This window comes from Pristiophorus japonicus, chromosome 6, assembly GCF_044704955.1.
Source record: "Pristiophorus japonicus isolate sPriJap1 chromosome 6, sPriJap1.hap1, whole genome shotgun sequence".
NCBI classification, from domain to species: Eukaryota; Metazoa; Chordata; class Chondrichthyes; family Pristiophoridae; genus Pristiophorus; species Pristiophorus japonicus.
The window spans coordinates 16,062,554-16,080,408 of record NC_091982.1 but is presented as its reverse complement, the minus strand read 5'-3'; the positions used below and the strand labels follow the sequence as shown (position 1 = coordinate 16,080,408).

The 17,855-nt window shown below is 43.2% G+C and overlaps 1 protein-coding gene across 1 annotated transcript in view; it reads left to right on the top strand.

Annotated features, from left to right (window-relative positions):
- The first annotated feature begins 1,012 nt into the window (after window positions 1-1,012).
- The window catches only part of efnb1 (ephrin-B1), a 170,246-nt gene continuing 153,403 nt past the window's right edge, over window positions 1,013-17,855 (top strand). Inside the window, exon 1 of the mRNA XM_070882634.1 lies at window positions 1,013-1,625. Within this exon, the coding sequence (XP_070738735.1) occupies window positions 1,507-1,625 (119 nt within the window). The 5' untranslated portion in view covers window positions 1,013-1,506. The remainder of the gene's footprint in view (window positions 1,626-17,855) is intronic.

The following is a 17,855-nucleotide window of genomic DNA, read 5'->3' as shown; positions in this document are numbered from 1 at the left end:
GTGATTTATAACATTTTTTCGGTTCCATCTTACCACAAAGTTTACAACAATAATGCTCCAAATGAATTCATATCACCTCCCTGTTACAGTACTAGCTTCTCCCTGTTAGTGTTAGATTACAAACACAGACTCGAATTGGGTTTATTTATTCTAATTATTTCTTTTACAAAGTGTGTTCAATCATTTAGAAAAAAATCAGCCTTTCGTGGTTCGAATAACTGAACTCGCTCCCTTATGTGCTTAATTGGACTGTAACATATCACTGGGTTGAACTATGTGTCAATCAGCCGTGACCAAGCTCTCCATTTTCTATTAGCTTTTGTTTTATTGGGTCCCCATTTAACTCTATTTCGTCCTCTTTCAGTGATGGTTCGTTGAGCTTGCTCTGAGCTTCTGGTAGTCCGGAACTCTCAGATCCAGAGGCTAACGATGCGGATCTCTCCCTCTCTTTCTCTGTCTCTCTCAACATCTGACCATCTATCTAAGCAAGATTTGAAACATCAAACGATTCACAAATAAACATACAAATACATAGAAGTTATTCTTTTCTGCTGAAATTTGGTAATTTCTCAATCTGTAAAAATGCACCTTAAACTTTAAATAATGTATATGCATTTGTAGGAAAGGCAACACTGGGAAAGAATATTTAACAAAACTTGTTGAAACATTTTAAAATTACATTTCAATAAAAGTAATTTCGATGCAATTAAACATCGATTATAACTTGCTCTCAGACGGATTATTAGATGTTGATGATTAATATAACAATGCCAATATAATATAATTATTAATAAGCTGTGCAGCATCTTCTGTTTGAAAGTTTACTGTCGATTGGGGCAGTGTTAAATCTGGCTTTCAGAGCCCTGTGTGAGGACCCCTTTCGGGTTTTGTGTGATTGGCTGAGTGGGACTCAGGGCGTTTGTGATTGGTAGGAGGCTTAGTGGTGTCTGCAGCGTGCCTGAGAGGCGGGGCAGTGAGGTAACGCAGGTTAGTCCACCAGTGAGCGAGTAACAACTCGATGTACCGGGAGCTAAGCGGAGTCGCGGCGAGTCAGTGAGCAGGAGGAACCAAACAACAAAATAAAACCCTCCAGGTCGCACATGGACAACCTGCAGCCAACATCGATCTGAAGCGTTGGAGGACTGCCCTCCCAGAGAGGCATCTCCACAGGGGGATAGTAGTGAGAGCACGGTCCAGCTGACGGCAACCAAAGGAGTTGAGAGACGGAGAAGAGTGTGCAGCCGTCACAGGCGGGAGCGAAAGATACAACCCGGAAAAAAAATACAACCCTGAGAGAGGGATACATTCCTGTGGATAAGGATACATTCCTGCCTTAACCCAGAGAGACAGAAAAAGGATACGTTTCAGAGAGAGGGTTATATCTCTGGAGGTACAAATAAAGGATACAAGTCAGACACACAGTATTGAGAGGGCGAGCCAGTCATTCCTGAGATCCGCTAATTTCACAGAGATCCCCTTCTGACTTGTCTTGCCTCAGCCTGGAGAATGGCTAAATGGGACTTGCTGTGGAAATATTACTGGGGAGTTATATTCGCACTGTGCCGGAGTGCTCTGCCATTAGCGAAGAGTTTGGACCCTATCGCCTGGCATTCCCACAACACAAAGTAAGTTTGTTTTAATTAAATTCCATGAGAGAGGTAGATGGAGCGGAGCCCGAGTGCGGTTGCTGGGTGCCTCCGCTTGTAATTTGAAGCAGTTTCTGGTTTTATTTTTTGTGAATGGAGGCGGCTCCCAGGTGCCGGGCGCCAGGCTGTTGATACTTCAGGAGCGCATTGCAATTCTGTAACTTCAAGGAAAATACAAACTGCATCGTAGAATCGCTATCGCACGTTACTCTGGGGAGGGTAGACCCGATTCTTGGCCGCCGAGTCCGCTCCGCACAGCGTCATTGAAAGGTTGCCCCTCTCCCGTGTCGTGTGAAGTTGCAGTTTAATGTGAGCCCCCAAGTGGATCTCGCTCTTTGTTCCGCGGGGGCGGGGAGCGAGCAGTTATTTCTCCACCCCCCTTTCGGAGAACCTCACCTTCACTCAGCTCGTTGCCGTGTCTCTCAAAGGCGTTGGGAGGTGAAGGGACAATGCAGAATAATTAATTGAGGGGTGGTGGTGGGAAGGGGGCTTTATTTATCTTTTAAACTACAAATAAATTATCTGCCATTTGTGCACAGAACGCATTGTACATATGATTGCAATTTTGTATATAAAATTGCAGTTGTAACCTTGGTCCCAGCGATGCTTTTGTTTCATTTAAGGTTGCCAATGCGAGGTAGATTCATCATATTGAATAAAGTCACGAATCGTGTGTGTATCGGGGGGGGGGGAGGGGTCAGATCGCCAATCGGCGGCGAGCTGCTGCCCCCCCAGGCTCACCCCCATTCCGAGTTTAGCCAGTTTGTATTTATTAATTCTAGTATTTTGTGATGGTAATCCAAGTGCGCAGTTTGGTGTTAGTTCCGACCACCTATTATTTTGTTGCAAACCTAATGCGTGCTTGTTCCTTTCCCACCAACCCAGTTTTGGTTGGGTTTCGGAGACGTGCTCATGAGGAAACTTTCCAAAACTTAGCCGAGCGGCTACTTCAACAAACAAAAAAAAAAGCCTCGTGGAATAGTTAATAATTCATGGTATCAGGAAAGTCTCCGTGTTTCAGGAAAACCCAATAACGAGGGAAAGATGGAAAAAAGAGAGAAATGATCTCGGCAAATATCTGAATTCGTGCGAAAATAATTGAGACTTTTAAAAAAAAAACGGAATTTGTTGTAGACCTTGAAGCTGATTTGAAATTGACCAGGTTTTGTTTGTTCTAATCAGTTTCACAAAGAAACGCAACAATGCTGAAACTCCCCGATTTCCCGCGGACTCGGGTGTGTTTAATTTTTTTCCGCCGCATGACAGATCTACCGCTTGGGTTGAAATGTTGCGCTTTCTTACTGGATACTCTTTGCAGCGGTACTTTGGGTATTACTGTATTAATTACCGGTCCTCCGCAGACTCGGGAAAGAGTAATGCATGAAAAGGTGCCAGTGGGATGGGGAGGTGTCGATACATACACGGGTATTGTAACTGTGAGAGGCTAAAAGGAATGGGCTAGTCACCCTGTAGAACTTTGAAAGCACCAAGCATTCCGAATATAGCCTTGTAATTCAAGAGCACAGTGTATGCAATTTAATATACAGTACAATGCATTCATCATAGTATAAAACAATGCAATGTGCAGTACAGTGTCATTTGTAATACAGTGGAATTCAGTGCATTCGGAGGCACATTAATACGATATGAAATATAGTGCATGCATTTCTTGGTATGGTGCATATTTTACTGGAATATGATGCTATAAAATCAGTACTGATGGTTTGTCATCGTTAGTTGGTGTAGACTACTATAGTTTATTATACTTTATCTTGTTATGCTTATTCCAAAATGCAGGTAATCTCAAAATGAGACTAGAAGTAGGACAAGTGATTTTGCATGGCGTGACATCCCATTTAAAAACTTGTGAATGTCTACACTTACCATGTGTAGTGCAGTTTGCTGCCTGAGTGCTGCAGCTTTTCATTTAAGTAGTCCCAGGACACTGTGAAATTGACAGTTTTTGAGTTGATTTTTGAGCAATAACAAATCATCTGCCCTGATTATTTCAGATTCATTTAATGTTGGGGGAAGGAGAGGATTAAACAGCCTTCACACCTGCATTCTAATTTCAGTGAAGCAACTGTTCCATGGATGTATTTCCCCATTTCATTGCAGGAATGACATTGACTTGGACATAGGACAGGGCAGGAGTGGGGATAACTGAATGAAACAATTACTGATTAACCCCTCAGCCTGAGAAACAAGGACTCTGAATGCTTTTTCAGAGAGAAAGAGGTCGAAGGTAAATATAGCCAGATCCTTGATCAGATACTACTGACAGTTTATCATTCATCCAAAAGCTTGTAAAAGATGTATCCAGCATAAGTAGATGGAGTTGTATCTGTTAATAAAACACTTCAAGCAGTCATTGGAGACCAATCTGTCTTGCTCACCTTCCCTCCTGCTCAGTCTCTCTTTCTCTCACTGCATTCATGCCATCTATTTACATAGTGTTTGAAACTCCATACTCTTCCTTTAATTAATTTCCTTTAACCCTTGCGATTTGCACGAATGTCTGCTGGCAATGGCTTGAGAGTGGAGGAGACTTTCTTTCCCATCCCTCTGCCTTTCCCTCCCTCCAGACTTGGTGTCTGAATACATCGCTAATCTCTCCAGCAGGTGGCGTGATACAACTACCCAAAGGTTGGAACATGTTGTGTTTCCCTGATGCCACCCCACTGTCTGTCTGTCCCATCCCTCCACTTCTTTCTCTCCCCTCTCCGCCCCCCCCAGGGTGAAATCTGAACAGATGAGTTAAGCTTGAGAAACAAGGTGGTGCAGTATCCAGGTTCTCTCCACTGATAGCTGATGGAACTTATACAACTGAACCAAACAGGACCGGTATCCCAAGCACTAAAGGTGCTTTTAACCTTCCATTTTATTTGTTCTGCTCTGGGTTGCATGTCCTCGGTGTGTCACTCTCTTCCATTTATATTGCTTGTGGCTGGCAATCTTATGGACCTGCTGCGTTATGATCGTTAAGTACGACGGCATGATTTGTAGAGGAGTGCAGATGCATGGGAGTTGATCTGTGTGTTTTTGAACCGGAGATATTTAAGCTGATGGTAGATTTGTAGAGCCAGATTTGAGAGTCTACAATGCCATTGGTTCTCTGCAGCCAATGGCGGGAGATCTACATGTCTACTGTTGTTTGCATTCCTTTAATGTAATAGATCCTTTAATGTAATAGACCTTTTAATGTGACCTTGCTGTTGCAAATTCATCAGTGTCTTTTGACATCTACATTCAAATGGTTGCTTTGCTTCGGTTTCATCTGATTTTTACATAAACTTATTTACAGATACCCACCCCATTCACTCAAATTGGTGAAATCCAAATGCTTCACTTTACAACTTCAGCAGATAGTGCACCATAGTCGAGCTGGGTCCACATTCCTGTGATACAAAAAAACGTAGTTACATGGCAGCTTCATTGCAAAACAAAATCTCATGGCACGTGACCAATGGAATCAGAATCTGAGCCATACAGGGAGAGATTAGAAGAGGCAACTGGCCATTGGGGATCTGGCATGGAGTAGTCCCGTCCAATAAGTTTTTACACCAATTCACAGACTCCCAGTCCCAGGTAATGTTCCCTCAAATTTGCGGTTTAAGTGAGCTGTCCCGTTAAATTTGCTCTGTGGCCGTTGCGGTATCTTCCAGTGGCAGCAGCTGGTGACTGGCCTGCGTGGGACCTCCCGATTGATGCGTGGCCGCGGGTAGCCTGTAATTTCTGCGGGCTGGACGAGTCCATGTTTTGCATTTACAGTGTGTGAGAGGTTGTAGCCACTCTTCCAGTTTTTGAAGGGGCTGCTCCTCAAGTTTTGGCTGCACTTCAGTCCCACGCTCCTGGTCTTTGGCCATCCGTTGGGGACGAGAGCGGGCAAATCGGAGGACCTCCTTGTGGGACTGCTCCTAGGCCTGGCCAAGGTGGCCATCCACAGATCTAGGCAGCGGGCGGTGAAGGGAGTCATTCCACCCGATTGCCTATCTCTCTTCCACGGCTATATCTGTGCCTGGGTGTCCCTGGAGATGGAGCACGCGGTGTGTACCGATTGCTTGTGGCCTTCTGTGACTGGTGGGCACTGGAGGGACTGGAGTGCATCGTGGACACTAGGAACTGTATTTTAAATTATTTTGTTAAGTTTCCTTTAATTTACTTATCATTTACAGTTTATTGTTTGTGCCCCTTTAAAAAGCAGGCACTTGTCAACTCGTTGATGACAATTGTCATTATAAAAGAGTTAGAAGAGGCAACTGAAAGCCTGGTCAAAAGGATGAGTTTTGAGAAGGCTTTAAAGGAAGAGAGAGAAGTGCTGAGGTGAAGGGGTTTAGGGATCGAGTGGATCAAAAGTGGCAGAAGGCTCTCCTACCAATGGTGTGGGAAGGGAGGGGAGAACACTTAAAAGGTCACGGTGAGAGGGGAGAGGGCTGAGGGGAGGGCAGGTGGGTTGTAGAGGTAGGGTGGGCAAGGCTGTGGAGAGATTTGAAGATGTTTAAATGTGATGCTTTGGGGGACAGAGTCTGTGCAAATCAATGAGGGTGGGGGGCTTGGTTGGTGCTGATGAGTGCACATGACTTTTTTTGGGAGATATGGGCACTTTGGGTTTCAATGCAGTTGTAGCTTGTGAAGGATGGGAGGCACTGGAATAATTAAGTCTAGAGCTGACAAAAGTTTGAACAAGTATTTCATCAGCAGAGGGGCTTAGTTGGGGTAGAGAAGGGCATTTATGCATAAATGATTATATACAGTGTTTATGATGGATAGGATATGGAGATTGAAGCTCAACTCCAGGTTGAATGGGCCACCAACGTTTCATACTGTTTTTTTCAATCTGAGTGGCCTGAGGGGGCAATGGAATCTGTGGCAAGTGTATGGATCTTGTAGCCAATGATTTCAGTCTTCCTGATAAGATGGGGAAGCGGTGACTCGTGCATGACTTGATATTGGACAGGCAGTCTGAAACCACGGAGGTGGTGTGGCGTTAATAAAGGTTTTGAAGAGGTAGAGCTGGGTGTTATCAGCATAGAATTATAGAATCATAGAAACTCGTAGCACAGAAGGAGGCCATTTGGCCCATCGTCTCCACGTTGGTCGACAAAGATATATCCAGCCTAATCCCACTTTCCAGCTCTTGGTCCGTAGCCCTGTAGGTTATGACACTTTGGGCCCAAGTTTCCACAGGATAAAAAACGGGCGCCCCTTCGAGCTGGGCGCCCGTTTTTCGCGCCTAAAACGGCGCCAGAAAAAAAACCGCGCTATTCTTGAGCGCTTTGCAGCTCCTTGTCTGTTTGGCGTGGCGCCCAGGGGGGCGGAGCCTACACTCGCGCCGATTTTGTAAGTGGGAGGGGGCGGGTACTATTTAAATTAGTTTTTTTCCTGCCGGCAACGCTGCGCGTGCGCGTTGGAGCGTTCACGCATGCTCAGTGTGGGAAAAAAAACATTGGCACTCGGCCATTTTTGTAGTTCTTTGTAGCTGTTTAATTTTTTAACATTTTTTAATAAAAGCACATTGCCATCAGCACATCAGCACTGAGGCTACCCTTCTCATTGTCTCCTTCCCCTCCCCACCCTCCACGGCAACAAACGGCTCTCTCCTTCCCCTCCCTCCCCTCCGCGGCAACAAACCGCTGTCTCCTTCCCCTCCCTCCCCTCCACAACAACAAACCGCCCTCTTCTTCCCCTCCCTCCCCTCCGCGGCAACAAACCGCTGTCTCCTTCCCCTCCCTTCCCTCCACAACAACAAACCGCTTTCTCCTCCCCCCCCCCCCCCCCCCCCCTCCCGCTCAGCGGCAACGAACGGCTGCAGAATTCTCCCTGGCTAAAGCACTTTCACACAGGTAGGAAGATGGTTTATTTAATCTTTTCTTTGCTTATAAATGTTTATTCAGGTTGGATTTATTTGTATAATATTTGTAGAAGTATAAATAAGGATTTATTGCAGAATTTAATGAGTTCCCTTCCGCCCCCCCCCTCCCCCCCACCTCGTTCTGGACGCCTAATTTGTAACCTGCGCCTGATTTTGTTAATGTGTAGAACAGGTTTTTTTCAGTTCTACAAAAATCTTCACTTGCTCCATTCTACTTTAGTTTGGAGTATGTTTTCACTGTGGAAACTTTGAAATCAGGCATCAGTGGCCGGACACGCCTCCTTTTGAAGAAAAAATTCTGTTCCAAAGTAGAATTGTTCTACCTGACGAGAACTGCAGAAAAAAAAATGTGGAGAATTGCGATTTCTAAGATAGTCCGTTCTCCACCAGTTGCTCCTAAAAATCAGGCGCAAATCATGTGGAAACTTGGGCCCATAAAGTTGTACATTCAAGTATTTAAAAAATTTGGTAAGGTTTTATGCCTCTACCACCCTTTCAGGCAGTGAGTTCCAGACCCCCAACATTCTCTAAATCTCCCCCAATGACTTTAACTCTATACCCTCTCGTTGTTGACCCCTCTGCCAAGGGAAACCGGTCCTTCCTATCCACTCTATGCAGGCCCCTCATAATTTTATACACCTCAATCAGGATTCCCCTTAGCCTCCTCTGTTCCAAAGAAATCAGACCAACATTTCCAATCTTTCCTCATTCTTGTAAATCTCCTCTGCACCCTTTCCAGTGCAATCACATCTTTCCTATAATGTGGTGACCAGAAATGCACACAGTACTTCAGCTGCAGCCTAACCAGTGTTTTATACAGTTGAAGCATAACCTCCTTGCTCTTGTATTCCATGCCTCGACTAATAAAGGCAAGTATTCCAAATGCCGCCTTAACCACCTTATCTACCTGGCCTGCTTGCTACCTTCAAGGATCTATGGACCTGCACTCCAAGGTCCCTTTGTTCCTACTACACTTTTCAGTGTAGTATCATTTAATGTATATTACCTTGCCTTGTTAGACCTCCCCACATGCATTACCTCACACTTATCCAGATTGAATTCCATTTGCCACTGTTCTGCCCATCTAACCATACATTGATAACTTCCTGCAGTCTTCAGCTTTCTTCTTCATTATCAACCACACAGCCTACTTTAGTGTTGTCTGCAAACTTCTTAATCATACCCCCAACATTTAAGTCCAAGTCATTGATATGTACCACAAAAAGCAAGGGACTCAGCCCTGCAGAACCTCACTAGATACAGCCTTCCAGTCACAAAAACACTCCAACCATTACCCTTTGCTTCCTGCCTCTGAGCCAGTTTTGGATCCAACTTGCCATTTTGCCCTGGATCCCATGGACTATTACTTTCGTGACCAGTCTCCTGCATACCAACATACAAGTGCAAGCTGATCCTGTGCCTGCAGATTATAATGGTGAAGGCCAGTATTTAGATGAGGAAGAGGAGGGGCCAAGGAAAGATCCTTGGGAAATCTGGAGTGACTGGGCAGGAAGAGAAACCATTGCTGGGAGTGTGCAGGTAGATGGATAGAAAGGGCTGTCCCACTGAGTTAGACAAAAAAGGAGAGATGCTGGAGGAGAATGGTTTGGGCCACTGTATCGAAGGCTGCACCGAGGTTGAGTGAGACAAGGAGGGTAATACAGCATGGTCACAGTCACAGACAATGTCTCGAACAGAACTGTACCATAACAAAGCTGGAGTCACATTCAGGAGATACTGGAGCATATACTGTTTAAGAGCTGAGGTCCTATTGAGCAGATACTGTAAAATAACAATTCACCCAGACTAGATTCAAGGGGTGCTGTACTTTAGCAGTGCCAGAGATTTCATTTAGGAGACAACATGTTGAAAGAGTGAAATTTGGGGAGGAAAATGCAGTGCAGTTTCTGGACAATCAACAAATCAGGAGGTGGTCTCTACATTGGGGAGACCAAACGCAGATTGGGTGACTGCTTTGCGGAATACCTCCGTTCAGTCCGTAAGCGTGACCCCGAGCTTCCAGTTGCCTGTCACTTTAATTCTCCACTCCAATCCCTCTATCCTCGGACTCTTGCACTGTTCCAATGAAGCTCAACGCAAACTCGAGGAACAATGTCTCATCTTTAGTTTAGGCACTTTACAGCCTTTTGGACTCAACATAGAGTTCAACAATTCCGACCTTAACCTCTTCCCATATTTTGCTCTGATGTACTTTTTCACTTTGTTTCTCATTACAGCTGATAATTATCCTGCCATTCACACCCTATCTGAACTAATCTTTTTATAACTTCTGCTATTAGCATCTCAACTCGGCCCATCATACCTTCTGTGTCTCAAATCTCTTCTGCCTTCCACCCTATCACAGACCTTACCTTTTTTCTTTCCTCCCCTCCCCCTTTCAGTGCTCCTGAAGAAATTGTTAATTTCGAACATTCGCCAGTTCTGACAAAGGGTCATCGACCTGAAACATTAACTCTGCTTCTCTTCACAGATGCTGCCTGACCCGCTGAGATTTCCAGCATTTTCTGTTTTTATTTCAGATTCAAGCATCTGCAGTTTTTTTGTTTTTGAACAAATCAACAGGTTTGGCAGTCTTGTTACATTTTGCTGTGGTGCTGCTTAATGTCAGGATGTCCTATAAAATGGGGCAGTTAAGAGATATGGTATAAACACTGTCGCTAGACTAGATGCAAGTAGACTACAAGCACCAAAAGTTATGACCCGAGATGCAAACAAAAAAAAACAAGAAAAATTCACACATTATTATCTTAAACTAACTGGCCTCAAGAATTTCTTCATAATATCACTTACTCTTTATTCTGAAAGAAAAATCTATTATTGATGAACTCCTGTCTAGTTAAACATCATTTTAAATTTAAAACATTTGAGTTCAGCCAAAATTGAAGTGCAAGGCTCCTTTAATCTGCAGATTGTTGATATTGAATTTGGTATGAGCTGTTCAGGACCCAGATTACATTTCACCCAAAGGGTTTTAAATGAAGAATCACTTTTGGTGCCAGGGTCAGTCAGATTCTCCGATTGAAGGTGTAAAATCACAGTAACAGTTTAACTCTTTAAAAGAAACATTTTTATATTGTTGAATATCAAACAAAGGGGCACCTCTCCTCCTGATTGATTCTCACTGATTACTATATATTTAAATCACTCATGTTTTAGTTAAACTATATAATATACAGCAAGCCTGCCATCTCTTGTATGGTAATTTCTCCTCTGCTATTCCATCTTTTGTCCCCCACAAGTCCAACAGCATTGTCTTCCTGCATTCTCATGGATAATGTTATTAGCAGTCATAGTGCCCAAACAAAAATATTCATGTGATCTTCCTGATGGGTCAACAATTTTATGCAGTAAGTATCTGGGCCAGATTGGACCAGGAAAAATTTGGGCTCCATCCCCTGTCTGTGCTAAATTAGCTGATCCCCTGGTGGTGGGTAAAGCTGCAGCAATTGGCCTCCGCCTCTCTGGCCAGGGAGCGGGGAAAGCCGTTCTTGTTTGCTATTCAGGAACTCCTGGAACGTTTGCGTCTGTTTTTGCGTGAGGCAGGAATAGGCTTGGCATTGATGGCTCCTCTAGTTGGATATCCTGCTGACGCATTGTCTGAGCCACTTGCACAATATAACAGATGACGGCTGGCACCTTTGGAAGTGCAGTGCAGTTAGGGGCCAATAATGCCTTCAGGAGAGGATGGAGAAAATTGGAGGAAAAAGGACCAAATCAGTAACAAGTTGAAGAAAATGTTAACATTGTTTTTTTTGAGTTTTGACAAGTGTGCTGACAAGTGAGACTTGATTTTTAAACACAGCACAGCCTAATGAATAGAAATATAATTTTAGTAACAATCCATAACTTTAAGTGGCATTTAAAAGCTGTAATCCGAAAATGAGTGAACAGACATTTGGGATTGAGCAGATCAAATAAATAATATTTCAATGTGTACAGCAGCTTGACATGCAGATATTCTCCATTTCTTTTTTTAAATGCAATGAATTATAATGACTGTTATGCAAGCAAATACTCCGTCATGATGGACCAGCAAACAACAATGAGATGAATTAATTAATCTGTGTTTTTTTTGGCGCTGTTGGATAAGCGAGGAATGTTAGCTGGAACTCTCAGAAAAGCCCTCTCTCCTTTAACTGTTTTTACATTGGCTTTGTTTTAAATCAGTCTGTGAACATACTATTACGCCCAATCCATTACCCCAGGGTTTTGAAAGTCCATCTGAGCTATCAGCTAGGCCCTTGATTTAAGTCCCATCAGATGATGATTGTGCTTCATTCAAATTGAAAGATTGGATGGCCAAAGGAACAAAATAGTAAAGATGATCAGATCTCAGCTCTCTGTTGGGGATTAACCCTCTCTCTAATTTCTCAGATGATCAAAGTAACAGACACCAAAAAAAGATGCAAGAAAAAACTTGGTTATTTCGAGAACGTCCCATTTAATTAAAGATACAACTGTACAACGTTTATAAATTCCTCATTAGTCTCCTTTTTGCATCCCCACCCCTTTCACATGCATAGATTCATGCAGGAGATGTGAAGCTATGACTAAATGTGGGGTTTAGGGTTAGGGAACACATTCCAGTGTGTTCTTTATTTTCACTCCAGCGATGCTGCACTACCACAATTCAATCCAAAGAGCTTCAGCAATACAGAGATTCTGTGGACATGTGTGCTTGGGACGAGGGGGAAAAGGATAGGAGTGTGTATCCAGTTTGTTTATGGGACATTGAGGTGTTTCAATGTGAATTTGTGTCTAGGGATTTGGCGAAATGTTTTCCAGTAAAGATTGTCCATGCTTCCGATGGCTCAGTGGTTAAATGCACCATCGGAGCTGTCCAGATCAGGAAGGTACCAGGTTGCATGCCCAATCTGTACTGAGTTAGCTCATCTGAGGCAGGGTGCAATGGCACTAGGAATGTTACAATTGTCCTCCACACACTGGGATAGGAAAGGGAAACATCAGCCAGACTTTCTGCTGGAAAGCCTATATTTAGATGTTGTGTGACAGAATTGGGCTTGGTTGTGCTGCTCCCAGGTTTGAATAGCCAAACAAAACACTTGGTCTGGGCACAAATGTATGCACATTTGGGGGAGTTTCTGGAGGATGTGCGGTGCTTTTGAAACTACAGCAGCAATAGTTGGTGGCTTCAGGAGAGGATTGGAAATGTTTTTTTTTTAAAGTGTCCAATTGAACATCTCCACAGTTGTTCTGTTACGATAATTACATTTAAAAAAAATCAATTTAAAATAAGTTTGATTTTTTTTGCACATTTTCTGCAGTTAAAACCCATAAAAATAAAGACGTGCGATCCAAAAGAATCAGTAGTTTATATTTAATCATAAATGTAAGAAAAACACACCACACCCTGTGATATCCTGTAGATTTCTGTTATTCTGATCTCCGATACACTAAGTATGTTTGCCAAGAAATGCTTGCTTGAATCAGGGTTCCTAATACAGAACAGATAAAAAGCACACTTAGCAAATCTTTGTCCCACAGCCCTATTTAACTGTTCACGCAGCAGCTTTGCCTGAACAAACACCACAGCAAAAAAAAAACATAACAAATTTAGCATAAAAGTGATTAGAGTTGCAAAGTGTGCTCTGGTCTCCAGGTGAAGCTTGGCTGAGGATGAGCTATATTTCATGGTGCCTAGTATTAATTGTTGGATAATTAGAGCAGATTGCTTTAGTTTGCCTCATGAGTTTGTATTTAAATATTGTGCTTGGATTAGGAGGCGCTCTCTACAGTGGGAGTGAAAGGCTATATTTGGAACCTTGTATTGGGCTTGGAGTTCTGTTTGGATTGTGGAACGTGGTTATGTGCAGCTGACCACAAAGAGACTGTGATAAGTTCTCCTATTATTACATTAAAAGTAAATTGCACTGTAAAACAATTAGTGCCATTTATCCCAGCTTCAATTCTTGCTCTGCTGTTTAGCTTGTTTGTTTCATTGGTGTGGCTTCAATTGGCCTCATTGCTTCTGGGTGATGGAAGCGAAAAGCCAGTACATTTATTTTGAGCTTGTTTTAGGGTTCTTTGTATCTGAGACTGAATGAAAAGGGAATAACTTTATTAAGATTTAAAACAACATAATATACAGTATTATTTAGCATAATATACAGTATTACTTGCAAACTCATCTTCTGGCTAAAGCTGTCTGCTTCATACAGGTTGCCTAACGGTTATATTATTAGATACTACTTGTCAAGGAAATGTCCCTAAAGTACATGTATGAATTGATGTAAAAGTTACTAAAGTAGCTTTGCTAAACAAGTGAGCAAAAAACGGCATTTGAGTATCATTAATCTCAATTTAATCATCATTAATTGAAAGTTATCTGGCAATTTTATGTTGTATGAACCATCTATTTATTTTATTACTGATGCCCTCCTTTGAGGGATAACTTGTAGTTTTAATGAGATTGGGCTTGAATGGTGTACACAAAACAAAACACTCACTGTAGTAAGGGAATATCTAAATGCTCAGACTGTATCATTACAAAATTAGCCAGGGTTCCTGATTCAGTTCCAGCAAATGTTGATGAAAAGTGCATATGTGTGGATGTTGGGTGAGTTTATGGTTGGGTTTAACTGTGTTGCAACCCTTGGTGGAATAGTCTGTTGACATTCGTGTCTGGCTCACACATGATATAGATCCCAGCAAGAATCAGGAGTCAAGGGGGGGAAATTGAGGAAAAAATAAATGGAAGGAGCAAGCCATTTATATCGGATTTCACTTTGTTTTTCCATCATGGACGGTATGTAATATGACAGTGATGCAGCAATGGGTTCAAGAAATGGAAAGCTTGCATGGTTTACCATCATGATGTGCAACCCAACATGTGTACAAGTACAAGTGTTCCCATAGGTGTCTTTAGCATATTGATAGCAAACATGTTGTAAGGGAGAATTGCTCTTAAATCACTGTGCTAAAATGTTTTGTGATGCTTTTCAATCGCTACCTCAAATTGCTCCTATTGTCACCAGTGACAGAACTCTAAGCTGCAGTATTTCACATCCGAAGCACAATCACTTACGAAGAGTTGAGGTGAGTCTACAGGTCTATTCTGTCTTTTGGAGCAGGAGAAGAGCCCCTGTTTATATATTTTTTTAAAAACCGGGAGAACATGCTGCCCTTATTCTCTTCTTCCCACCCCCCCCCCCCTCCAAGGCCACCTTAGTGCTTGTGTTTCTGCTTCAGCCCAGTATTACACAGCTCAAATGCTGTCACCAGACAGCCCAAGTATACTTTACCCAAATCCTGGTGATGACCGTGCTACACACATTCACTGTTTGTGGGACTTGTATTTTGATTTTAGTCACTTGGTTTCTTTAGGCTAATAGTTGGGATCATGGTGGACATTGATGAATTACAAACTGTTTTTTTTTTGAATTGCAGTGATCTTGGGTTTTATGTCACTGTGTGCTACCTGGATCTGTAGTACAGTGCTCAAATCCAGTTGAGGGGTTTGTGGGACATCATAGACAACGTTATCTGAACCCCCCCTCCCCGGCCCATTGCCCTCATGTCTGGTTGATTGTTTAAATTTACTGACCTGCGTCTGGTATTATTTGATGCATTTTTCAGCTATAAATAGTTTTTCTGTTTATAATCCCTTGTTGCAGGCTGGTTCCTTTTGATGTCATTGGGTTATGTTGCTTTGAAGATAAAAACAGTGATATGTGATGCAAGACTTCACAGAATCAGAGAATAGATTTTTCTCTGCAGCATACGACAAGTGAATTCCCACCACTGACTAGTGATTTCTGTCAAGGTTTTTTCCCCTCCATAATGATTTTGTTAAAATCACTGAGGGGAATCTGTTCTACCCCTCGCTAATTGCCTCCCCCTCTTTTCCTGGAGGTGTTGACTTTTGCTGGGGTTTGGCTGGGTTCCATGGCCACTATGCTATTTTGCCGAGGTGACCACATTTCATGTGTGAGCCTAAACAGTACTGTTTTGCTACAGGACACAGGGGAGGCAGGTACCACATGAGCCCATTCCTGTTCTCACTTGACATCCAGGATGAGTCACTGGATGGTGGTTAGCAGCAGGAGCCTCAATTGATTTTAACTTTGTTGTCTCTCTAGTTCAGGAGGTCTGAGGTTGATCGTACCATCCCAACCACTGCCCTGGTCCAGATTATCTAATTCAGTGCAGATTGAAAATCAAACCTGGGCCCTTCTGGTCCCTATTACTCAGTAACACAGTAAGTGATATGTTTAATCACTGAGCCATCTCTTATAAATATTTAAACTGGGGGTGTGTTTGGGTTGCAGCCTTTTCTGCTCATAGCTATTCAGATCATCATTATTAAAGTTGAGGATGCAATTGCTAGCTCACTATTCACCATTCTGATATAGAAGGCATTTCAAAAATGACAGGCACAGTCCACCACCTGCTGTCTTTTGGAATTAATACAAGAAAATTAGATGAGAGGTAATCTCATAGGAGTAATTTTTTTAATCTCCTAGGATTTATTATTGTATAGCATTCCTGTTTATTCAGCAGGGTAAGGGTTACTCACTGTGTAACTAAACAGAGTTGTCCAGCATGGAAAGGGTTACTCACTCCATGTAGATGGAGTTCCTGCTTCAGCAGGGAAAAGTTTGCTCACTGTGTGACTGAACAGAGTTGCTGTTCAGTGTGGTAAGGGTTATTCATTATGTAACTGAATGGAATTGTTCAACAGGGAAAGGGTAACTCACTCACTGTATACAATTGCTGCTTCAGTGAGGAGAGGGGTTCACTGAAAACCTAGACAGAGTTGCCATTTATTCAGAATGGTAAGGATTATTCACTAACTGGAGGGAGTGGATCAGCAGGATAAGGGTTACTCGCTGCAATTGTACTGATTTGCTGTTTATTCAGCAGCATATGGGTTACTCACCGTTTAGCTGGATGGAGTTGCTGTTTATTCAGCAGGGTAAGGATTAAGGAGCTAATCACAGTGTTCATTGTGTAATTATATTTTTCTAGTAGTTTGTATAGCATTCTGTGGACATTCTTGAGTAATCCTTTTCATGAGCTAGTTATCAGGGGCTGTTTTTGATAATTCAGTAAGATGGTGGCCAACAGGTCAGTGACAGGCCTGCTCTTTCTTGCCATGTGTTTTTTTTTAAATATCAGAATCCTATCCAGCATGGTTGGATTACTGTAATTAATAGCGGAGAGTGTCAGCTACCTCACTGTCTTCTGACAACCAAGGGAATCAGCCATGGTAAAGAAACTGTTGGAAGATAGACAAATTTTTGAAAGATAAGGGAGTCGAGGGTTATGGGGAGAGGGCAGGGAAGTGTGGTTGATGCCAAGATCAGATCAGTCATGATCTTATTGAATGGCAGAGCAGGCTCGAGGGGCCAGATGGCCTGCTCCTGCTCCTATTTCTTATGTTCTTAAGCATTTTGAAATCCAGTTACACATTGAACCTCCCTTATCCGGGATCTGGCCTGTTCCGAATGAGGGATATTTCCGGATAAGAGGAGGTCCCGCTTTTTTGCCGTGCCCAGGAGGCAGTGGGTGAGGGTGTGGGCGGGGAGTCGGTGAGGGAGGGAAGCCGGTACTGATTCGCCGCTGCCGCAGTCGGGAGTTGGGGAGGGGTAGGAGGCCGGTGACCCCAAATGGGCCCAGCGACCCCGAAAGTGTCGGTGGGCCCCGAGGCTTTGGCTCCAAAGTTGGGTAAATTTATTTTACATTGATATTCTTCGAGGATTTTGGGTAAATTTATTGTGGTTCTGTAAGTGTAAGTGGGCAAGTTTTTTTTTCATATTTTTTGAGGATTTTGACCGGCCGCGTTGTGCGCCTGGAATGGTTCCGAACGAGGGGTGGTACCGGATCAGGGAATCCTGGATAAGGGAGGTTCAACCTGTATAAGTTTTCTTTTTAACTTTCTTTTCTTCAGTTTTCTCCCCAGTAATTCTGAAGGTATTAACTTTTTACTGGGATAGGGTTCCACAGCTGCTGACTACCTTCCTGCCCCTCACCCACTGGTCATTCACCTGTGAGCTCAGACTGTTGAGTGTTGGTAGGATAGTTGACCATGAATTGCGTCACAGTCGAGCCTCATCCTGTTCCTTCCCGACGTCTAAAGTTGCGCACTTCCCACCAGAAGTCATTGCATTGTGATCAGGGTGAAAAGTCTGCCTGTGTTATTGTTTTCCCCCTCCTCCTTACACCAGGGGCACGGAGACCAAATGTACTGCCTAACCTGTTGCCCTGGCTGTGACAGCAGCTAATTCACCACAAACTAGGAACTAAACCTGATTTGTGAGACTAACTACAACAGACAGTGCATCTGCCCACTGAGC